Genomic DNA, 9,900 nt, shown 5'->3' with positions numbered 1-9,900 from the left:
TAATTTATACAATAAGATGTACATTTGTGTGCAAAATCCAAGGCTTTCTGTATCTGTGATGGCAACAACAACAACAAAAACGACTGACGCTTAAAGTCGAATGGGACTATAAACATACCCCTTTATTATCCTCAAAACAGATAAAGATGATGCCATGATACAAATAAGTGACAGCAACTACAGTATATAACGACATAGCATTTGCCTTACAAGTAAGCCTTTTTAAAAACTTAACTACTGCTACTTTTTACGTTCTAATTATATTCAGACACATTGACAATACAGTACAGTCGTTAGGCAAGACAATTTTAGCCAAATCACCAGTCCAAGTCCAGTTGGTATCTTGTCCACCAAAATGTCAGAAGTCCAATCACTGTCAACAGGGTTATCTTCACCAGTAACTTTAGCACCCTCAGACACTGCAGAAACACAGTGTGTCAGAGGAATCAATCAATCAATGAAGCCCTTTTTTTTATAGCAAGTTGTGGGTTAAAGACTTACCTGGTCTCTCTTGGTGTGGGTCTGAGGCATTTTGCTGAGATCTTGTAGTTCTCCTTGTGGCTCCCGAGTCTCGGGTAAACTCATTCTCTGTCTCTCAGGCTCACTCTGCTCCTGAAATAGTCACAACATCGTCATCTGCTGGTAAAGTGTGCTGGCTAAAGGAAAGAGACAAAGAGAGAGAGAGTGTGTGTGTGTGTGTGTGTGTGTGTGTGTGTGTGTGTGCTCACTTCAAGCCTTTCTGTAGAATCCAGGTCCTCGTCTCCATCAGATAAGTTGTCAACCAAATCAACATCACTACTGCTGAGAACATAGTAGACAGGCAGTGACATAGTAAATCATTTCACTCATCTATACCACAGTGACAGTGACATGTCTTGTTCAAGTAGAAATAGGCATTTCCTGGTTGGCGGTTGTCGTAACAATTTTTTATGTTTGTTATTTCACTTACCTGTCTGTGTATTCAATGACTTGAGGCAGGGGATTCATGCAGAACTGAACTCTAGGCCTCCTCCCTGAAAAATCACCTTCTGTTCCAGTGGCATTCTCCCCCTCTTCCTCTTCATCATTATAAAACTTGTAGAATGCCTTGATTCTCTCTTTCTCTTGTTCCCAACTCCTATTAACCTCTTCGTCATCCTCTTCGTCTGCAAGTTCTCCACTCTCTGTGATTCCAGACGCGTCATGTTGGTAATCTTGAATTAAACCACCACGTTCCACATTATTTTCCCCTGTGTCCCAGCTTATATCAGTGTGAATGTGACTCTTCAACCTTCCTGCTACTTCCAGTTGAACTTTGCAAAGATGTTCCTCTTCTAAAGCGCCTGGCCCAGCCTCACCCCAAAGCCAAGTCTCTCGTTTATCTTCTCTTTGTTCAGCCTCCGATGTCCACAACGCTCCGGGCAAACTATCCTCAGAGGCTGGCCCAGCCTCAGAGGCTGGCCCAGCCTCACCCCAAAGCCAAGTCTCTCGTTTATCCTCTCTTTGTTCAGCTTCCGATGTCCACAATGCTCCGGGCAAACTATCCTCAGAGCCAGATGGTGACATGTTGCCGGTACCTCTGGAGATAGTTATAGCTGCTCTACCGCGTCTGGCCTCACTGTGAAGGGTAAACGTGGGGACATCGGAGATGGTTTCTGAAAGATGCAGGTCGGCAACACTCTGCTTGGAGCCGTCCTCCTCTCCACCTCCCCACTGAACTTGAAGAGGAGAATCCTCAGACCCCCGGTCTCTCCGAGGAAGACCCTGGTATCTTGGCAGCGCTTGATGTTCTTCCTTATACTTCTGTTGTTCCTCCTCATCCTCACTAGAACTGCCACTGGAACTATTGCTGTCACTCTGAGGTTCAAGATGGTATCCAATACTCTTCCTCATGCTAGTGTCAATATTGGTATTGAACATTGCACAATCTGCTAAATCTTGCTCACCTTCTACGCGTGGAGAGATAGAGGCTGTTACTTCTTCCATGACGTCTACTTTCTCTTCTGTATTCCAGATACCCTCCAAGGGACTAGATAGTTTTCCTCCATCCTTTTTGTATTTACACGGAGAGCAGACAGAGGGGTAATCTGCAAATATTTCATCCGCCTCTTGGTGGTCGTCCAATTGGAACTCCTTAATTTTCTTCTGAAGCGGGTGTTCCACAAAGGCGTTGACCATAAGAGCTTGCACATTCTGTGTTGCTGCAGGATCTGGCCAATCATAAACAACCTCTGGAGCTCCATCTTCTTCTTGCTCGTCTTCCTCTTCATTCTCCTGAGGAACAGTCTGCTGGGAGAGTAAGTTCGCTACTTTAATTCCCTCTTTTCTCTGTTTTTTGGTGAAAGAGCTAGTCAGGACCTCCAGGTCTGAATCAGATGATTCCTCTTGGTTTTCTTCATCCGTCTGTCTTTCCCCTTCTTCACATATATCTGCTGTGATCTCCATGTTGATGTCTTCAGTGACACCCACAAAACACCTCACATCACTGTTCTTGAAAGCACCTTGCTCTGCGTTTCTGTCTTCACGGTTTTCACTGTCTTGTTCGGCAAAAGGTTGTCCTGTGGTTACAATCTTCTCTATGTCCTGGAGTGCACCATCCCGGCTTTCTTCATCGTAGTGAACAACCACAGACCAACCCCCTGGCGAGCCAAGGTTCTTTATTCCTGTGTCCTCTTCTTCTCCTGAGTCCATCATCTCTGCCTCTTCCTCATCAATAGGTTGAGTATCCTCATGTCCTGAACCCATCTCTTCCTCATCAATATGTTGAGTCTCCTCTTCTCCTGAACCTATCTCTTCCTCATCAATATGTTGAGTATCCTCATGTCCTGAACCTATCTCTTCCTCATCAATATGTTGAGTCTCCTCTTCGTCATCATATATCTCCACTGAGATATGGTCAGATACAGTTTCAGTTTCTCCACCAGGCTCTCCCTCTACCTCTTCCTGTCCTACATCTTCCTCTTCCTCTCTCAGCACCGGTAACGTTCCAGGAGACATGTCTGGCTTTGCTTCGTCAAAATAGAGCGACTCAAAGTCTAACTCTCCTTCAGGGAAAGATGGGAGGGATGAGTCTGCAACAACAACATCACAGACAGAAAAATATCATATGAGATGGAAAATAATAACAAAGACAAACAAAAACAAACACTTTCAGGAAGTAATTGCACTAAATGTCAGTGAAGGTGCAGTGCTCTAACTACAACCTGCATAACGCTTACCTGAAAATGAATCCGTTAACAAATCAGCAAAGTTTTGTTCTATCTTCTAGGTAGAATAGGATAGGTAAATTCAAACTATATATGTTTACTATGTACATTTAGTTGTTCAGTTTACCAAGAGACATGTAATGATTTCATGTTTGCCAGCTTTTCATTTCCTATTAAAGCTCTTCTGATTTCTGACAGGAAGAGAGTGAGTTTAGTTTTTACATCTGTTATTGCATCATGAAGCTTCCTGTCAAAATGGGGATACAGAAATAGAACAAAACACATTGACAAGTAGTGACAGACAGACAGCACACAAAGAGAACTACAAAATAGTTTAAACTAATATGTTAATTTAAAATGGCAGAAAATCACATTATGTTAAAAGCATTTGCTTTGTCATAAAAATATAAAAAAAGTCACACATAAAGAAGAAGGTGTTTATGTCGATGTACTCACCGTAGATTCAACATGTCAGCCGTGCTGTGGTTTTACTTTCAGATGTAGAACACAAGGTCCCAGCCCTACCTCCATCCCTTAGAGATGTAGGCTACCACTTCCACCCTGTCTATCTGTCTCTGTCTGTCTCTGGCAAAGGAAGGTGCATCAACTGTCTAGGCCCTACCTACATATAACTTACTGGTGAACATATAAACAATCTCCATTCTTGCATAATATGTTATAAGGGATCAATCCAAAATAGACTTCAGTCTGCAGATATCAAATAAATATAATGTATTAGTCTTTGTGCTGACTGAAATAATATATTTTCTCAGACGCTATCTCATATGATATTTTTCTGTCTGTGATGTTGTTGTTGCAGACTCATCCCTTCCATCTTTCCCTGAAGGAGAGTTAGAGTTTGAGTCTCTCTATTTTGACGAAGCAAAGCCAGACATGTCTCCTGGAACGTTACCGGTGCTGAGAGAGGAAGAGGAAGATGTAGGACAGGAAGAGGTAGAGGGAGAGCCTGGTGGAGAAACTGAAACTGTATCTGACCATATCTCAGTGGAGATATATAATGACGAAGAGGAGGTTCAGGAGAAGAGGAGACAACATATTGATGAGGTTCAGGAGAAGAGGAGACAACATATTGATGAGGAAGAGATAAGCACAGTGTGTCTTTCTTAATTCCATTCATTTGGTTTTAGTTTTGTGTGTATTGTTGTGAATTGTTAGATACTACTGCACTGTTGGAGCTAGGAACACAAGTATTTCACTACACCTGCAATAACATCTGCTAAACATACAGTATGTATGTGACCAATATCATTTGATTTGATGGCTTCCCCTTTAGAGTCTCAAACCCCCTGAATCACACACAGGTCACAGCAAGCCAGAATCTAGAGAAGGAAATACAGAATCTAGAGAGGGAAAAACAGAATCTAGAGAGGGAAAAAACAGAATCTAGAGAGGGAAAAAACAGAATCTAGAGAGGGAAAAAACAGAATCTAGAGAGGGGAAATCAGAATCTAGAGAAGGAAAAACAGAATCTAGAGAGGGAAAAAACAGAATCTAGAGAGGGGAAAACAGAATCTAGAGAGGGGAAAACAGAATCTAGGGAGGGGAAAACAGAATCTAGAGAGGGGAAAACAGAATCTAGGGAGGGGAAAACAGAATCTAGAGAGGGGAAAACAGAATCTAGAGAGGGGAAAACAGAATCTAGAGAGGGGAAAACAGAATCTAGGGAGGGGAAAACAGAATCTAGGGAGGGAAAAACAGAATCTAGGGAGGGGAAAACAGAATCTAGAGAGGGGAAAACAGAATCTAGGGAGGGGAAAACAGAGTCTAGAGAGGGGAAAACAGAATCTAGAGAGGGGAAAACAGAATCTAGAGAGGGGAAAACAGAATCTAGGGAGGGGAAAACAGAATCTAGGGAGGGAAAAACAGAATCTAGGGAGGGGAAAACAGAATCTAGGGAGGGAAAAACAGAATCTAGGGAGGGGAAAACAGAATCTAGAGAGGGGAAAACAGAATCTAGGGAGGGGAAAACAGAATCTAGAGAGGGGAAAACAGAATCTAGGGAGGGGAAAACAGAATCTAGAGAGGGGAAATCAGAATCTAGAAAAGGAAAAACAGAATCTAGGGAGGGAAAAACAGAATCTAGGGAGGGAAAAAACAGAATCTAGAGAGGGAAAAAACAGAATCTAGAGAGGGAAAAAACTGAATCTAGGGAGGGAAAAAACAGAATCTAGGGAGGGGAAAACAGAATCTAGAGAGGGAAAAACAGAATCTAGGGAGGGGAAAACAGAATCTAGAGAGGGGAAAACAGAATCTAGGGAGGGGAAAACAGAGTCTAGAGAGGGGAAAACAGAATCTAGAGAGGGGAAAACAGAATCTAGAGAGGGGAAAACAGAATCTAGGGAGGGGAAAACAGAATCTAGGGAGGGAAAAACAGAATCTAGGGAGGGGAAAACAGAATCTAGGGAGGGAAAAACAGAATCTAGGGAGGGGAAAACAGAATCTAGAGAGGGGAAAACAGAATCTAGGGAGGGGAAAACAGAATCTAGAGAGGGGAAAACAGAATCTAGGGAGGGGAAAACAGAATCTAGAGAGGGGAAATCAGAATCTAGAAAAGGAAAAACAGAATCTAGGGAGGGAAAAACAGAATCTAGGGAGGGAAAAAACAGAATCTAGAGAGGGAAAAAACAGAATCTAGAGAGGGAAAAAACTGAATCTAGGGAGGGAAAAAACAGAATCTAGGGAGGGGAAAACAGAATCTAGAGAGGGAAAAAACAGAATCTAGGGAGGGAAAAAACAGAATCTAGAGAGGGAAAAAACAGAATCTAGAGAGGGGAAAAACAGAATCTAGGGAGGGAAAAACAGAATCTAGAGAGGGGAAAACAGAATCTAGAGAGGGGAAAACAGAATCTAGGGAGGGGAAACAGAATCTAGAGAGGGGAAAACAGAATCTAGGGAGGGGAAAACAGAATCTAGAGAGGGGAAAACAGAATCTAGGGAGGGGAAAACAGAATCTAGAGAGGGGAAAACAGAATCTAGGGAGGGGAAAACAGAATCTAGAGAGGGGAAATCAGAATCTAGAAAAGGAAAAACAGAATCTAGAGAGGGAAAAAACAGAATCTAGAGAGGGGAAAACAGAATCTAGAGAGGGAAAAAACAGAATCTAGAGAGGGAAAAAACAGAATCTAGAGAGGGAAAAAACCGAATCTAGGGAGGGAAAAAACAGAATCTAGAGAGGGAAAAAACAGAATCTAGAGAGGGAAAAAACAGAATCTAGGGAGGGAAAAAACAGAATCTAGAGAGGGAAAAAACAGAATCTAGGGAGGGGAAAACAGAATCTAGAGAGGGAAAAAACAGAATCTAGGGAGGGAAAAAACAGAATCTAGAGAGGGAAAAAACAGAATCTAGAGAGGGGAAAACAGAATCTAGGGAGGGGAAAACAGCATCTAGAGAGGGGAAAACAGAATCTAGAGAGGGGAAAACAGAATCTAGAGAGGGGAAAACAGAATCTAGGGAGGGAAAAAACAGAATCTAGGGAGGGGAAAACAGAATCTAGGGAGGGGAAAACAGAATCTAGGGAGGGGAAAACAGAATCTAGGGAGGGGAAAAACAGAATCTAGGGAGGGGAAAACAGAATCTAGAGAGGGAAAAAACAGAATCTAGGGAGGGAAAAAACAGAATCTAGAGAGGGAAAACAGAATCTAGAGAGGGAAAAAACAGAATCTAGGGAGGGAAAAAACAGAATCTAGAGAGGGAAAAAACAGAATCTAGGGAGGGAAAAAACAGAATCTAGAGAGGGAAAAAACAGAATCTAGGGAGGGGAAAACAGAATCTAGAGAGGGAAAAAACTGAATCTAGGGAGGGAAAAATAAGAATCTAGAGAGGGAAAAAACAGAATCTAGAGAGGGGAAAAACAGAATCTAGGGAGGGAAAAAACAGAATCTAGAGAGGGGAAAACAGAATCTAGAGAGGGGAAAACAGAATCTAGGGAGGGGAAAACAGAATCTAGAGAGGGGAAAACAGAATCTAGGGAGGGGAAAACAGAATCTAGGGAGGGGAAAACAGAATCTAGAGAGGGGAAAACAGAATCTAGGGAGGGGAAAACAGAATCTAGAGAGGGGAAAACAGAATCTAGAAAAGGAAAAACAGAATCTAGGGAGGGAAAAACAGAATCTAGGGAGGGAAAAAACAGAATCTAGAGAGGGAAAAAACAGAATCTAGAGAGGGAAAAAACAGAATCTAGGGAGGGGAAAACAGAATCTAGAGAGGGGAAATCAGAATCTAGAAAAGGAAAAACAGAATCTAGGGAGGGAAAAACAGAATCTAGGGAGGGAAAAAACAGAATCTAGAGAGGGAAAAAACAGAATCTAGAGAGGGAAAAAACTGAATCTAGGGAGGGAAAAAACAGAATCTAGGGAGGGGAAAACAGAATCTAGAGAGGGAAAAAACAGAATCTAGGGAGGGAAAAAACAGAATCTAGAGAGGGAAAAAACAGAATCTAGAGAGGGGAAAAACAGAATCTAGGGAGGGAAAAACAGAATCTAGAGAGGGGAAAACAGAATCTAGAGAGGGGAAAACAGAATCTAGGGAGGGGAAAACAGAATCTAGAGAGGGGAAAACAGAATCTAGGGAGGGGAAAACAGAATCTAGAGAGGGGAAAACAGAATCTAGGGAGGGGAAAACAGAATCTAGGGAGGGAAAAAACTGAATCTAGAGAGGGAAAAAACAGAATCTAGAGAGGGAAAAAACTGAATCTAGGGAGGGAAAAAACAGAATCTAGGGAGGGGAAAACAGAATCTAGAGAGGGAAAAAACAGAATCTAGGGAGGGAAAAAACAGAATCTAGAGAGGGAAAAAACAGAATCTAGAGAGGGGAAAAACAGAATCTAGGGAGGGAAAAACAGAATCTAGAGAGGGGAAAACAGAATCTAGAGAGGGGAAAACAGAATCTAGGGAGGGGAAACAGAATCTAGAGAGGGGAAAACAGAATCTAGGGAGGGGAAAACAGAATCTAGAGAGGGGAAAACAGAATCTAGGGAGGGGAAAACAGAATCTAGAGAGGGGAAAACAGAATCTAGGGAGGGGAAAACAGAATCTAGAGAGGGGAAATCAGAATCTAGAAGGGGAAAACAGGAAAAACAGAATCTAGAGAGGGAAAAAACAGAATCTAGAGAGGGGAAAACAGAATCTAGAGAGGGAAAAAACAGAATCTAGAGAGGGAAAAAACAGAATCTAGAGAGGGAAAAAACAGAATCTAGGGAGGGAAAAAACAGAATCTAGAGAGGGAAAAAACAGAATCTAGAGAGGGAAAAAACAGAATCTAGGGAGGGAAAAAACAGAATCTAGAGAGGGAAAAAACAGAATCTAGGGAGGGGAAAACAGAATCTAGAGAGGGAAAAAACAGAATCTAGGGAGGGAAAAAACAGAATCTAGAGAGGGAAAAAACAGAATCTAGAGAGGGGAAAACAGAATCTAGGGAGGGGAAAACAGAATCTAGAGAGGGGAAAACAGAATCTAGAGAGGGGAAAACAGAATCTAGAGAGGGGAAAACAGAATCTAGGGAGGGAAAACAGAATCTAGGGAGGGGAAAACAGAATCTAGGGAGGGGAAAACAGAATCTAGGGAGGGAAAAACAGAATCTAGGGAGGGGAAAACAGAATCTAGAGAGGGAAAAAACAGAATCTAGAGAGGGAAAAAACAGAATCTAGGGAGGGGAAAACAGAATCTAGAGAGGGAAAAAACAGAATCTAGGGAGGGAAAAAACTGAATCTAGAGAGGGAAAAAACAGAATCTAGAGAGGGAAAAAACAGAATCTAGGGAGGGAAAAAACAGAATCTAGAGAGGGAAAAAACAGAATCTAGGGAGGGGAAAACAGAATCTAGAGAGGGAAAAAACTGAATCTAGGGAGGGAAAAAACAGAATCTAGAGAGGGAAAAAACAGAATCTAGAGAGGGGAAAAACAGAATCTAGGGAGGGAAAAAACAGAATCTAGAGAGGGGAAAACAGAATCTAGAGAGGGGAAAACAGAATCTAGGGAGGGGAAAACAGAATCTAGAGAGGGGAAAACAGAATCTAGGGAGGGGAAAACAGAATCTAGGGAGGGGAAAACAGAATCTAGAGAGGGGAAAACAGAATCTAGGGAGGGGAAAACAGAATCTAGAGAGGGGAAAACAGAATCTAGAAAAGGAAAAACAGAATCTAGGGAGGGAAAAACAGAATCTAGGGAGGGAAAAAACAGAATCTAGAGAGGGAAAAAACAGAATCTAGAGAGGGAAAAAACAGAATCTAGGGAGGGGAAAACAGAATCTAGAGAGGGGAAATCAGAATCTAGAAAAGGAAAAACAGAATCTAGGGAGGGAAAAACAGAATCTAGGGAGGGAAAAAACAGAATCTAGAGAGGGAAAAAACAGAATCTAGAGAGGGAAAAAACTGAATCTAGGGAGGGAAAAAACAGAATCTAGGGAGGGGAAAACAGAATCTAGAGAGGGAAAAAACAGAATCTAGGGAGGGAAAAAACAGAATCTAGAGAGGGAAAAAACAGAATCTAGAGAGGGGAAAAACAGAATCTAGGGAGGGAAAAACAGAATCTAGAGAGGGGAAAACAGAATCTAGAGAGGGGAAAACAGAATCTAGGGAGGGGAAAACAGAATCTAGAGAGGGGAAAACAGAATCTAGGGAGGGGAAAACAGAATCTAGAGAGGGGAAAACAGAATCTAGGGAGGGGAAAACAGAATCTAGGGAGGGAAAAAACTGAATCT

At 42.1% G+C, this 9,900-nt stretch overlaps 1 protein-coding gene across 2 annotated transcripts; it reads right to left on the bottom strand.

Moving 5' to 3' along the window:
* Positions 1-95: 95 nt before the first annotated feature.
* On the bottom strand, positions 96-3,392 carry LOC139396440 (uncharacterized). Of its 2 annotated transcripts, none has more exons than XM_071143486.1 (5): positions 3,198-3,392; positions 950-3,050; positions 729-798; positions 502-612; positions 96-419 (listed from the first exon to the last, which is right to left on the bottom strand). In XM_071143486.1, exons 2-5 carry the CDS (start codon positions 2,974-2,976, stop codon positions 318-320), a joined length of 2,310 nt encoding a protein of 769 aa, XP_070999587.1. In that variant the 5' UTR covers positions 2,977-3,050; positions 3,198-3,392; the 3' UTR covers positions 96-317. The 2 variants fall into 2 exon arrangements, with proteins under 2 accessions (XP_070999587.1, XP_070999586.1); XM_071143485.1 differs by having other exon boundaries at positions 729-801; positions 3,198-3,376.
* Between the last annotated feature and the right edge of the window lie 6,508 nt (positions 3,393-9,900).

Source organism: Oncorhynchus clarkii, unplaced genomic scaffold, assembly GCF_045791955.1.
Source record: "Oncorhynchus clarkii lewisi isolate Uvic-CL-2024 unplaced genomic scaffold, UVic_Ocla_1.0 unplaced_contig_7089_pilon_pilon, whole genome shotgun sequence".
Taxonomy (NCBI): domain Eukaryota; kingdom Metazoa; phylum Chordata; class Actinopteri; order Salmoniformes; family Salmonidae; genus Oncorhynchus; species Oncorhynchus clarkii.
Note: the sequence above shows the minus strand (reverse complement) of the source record. Positions and strands in the feature narration are given on the sequence as shown.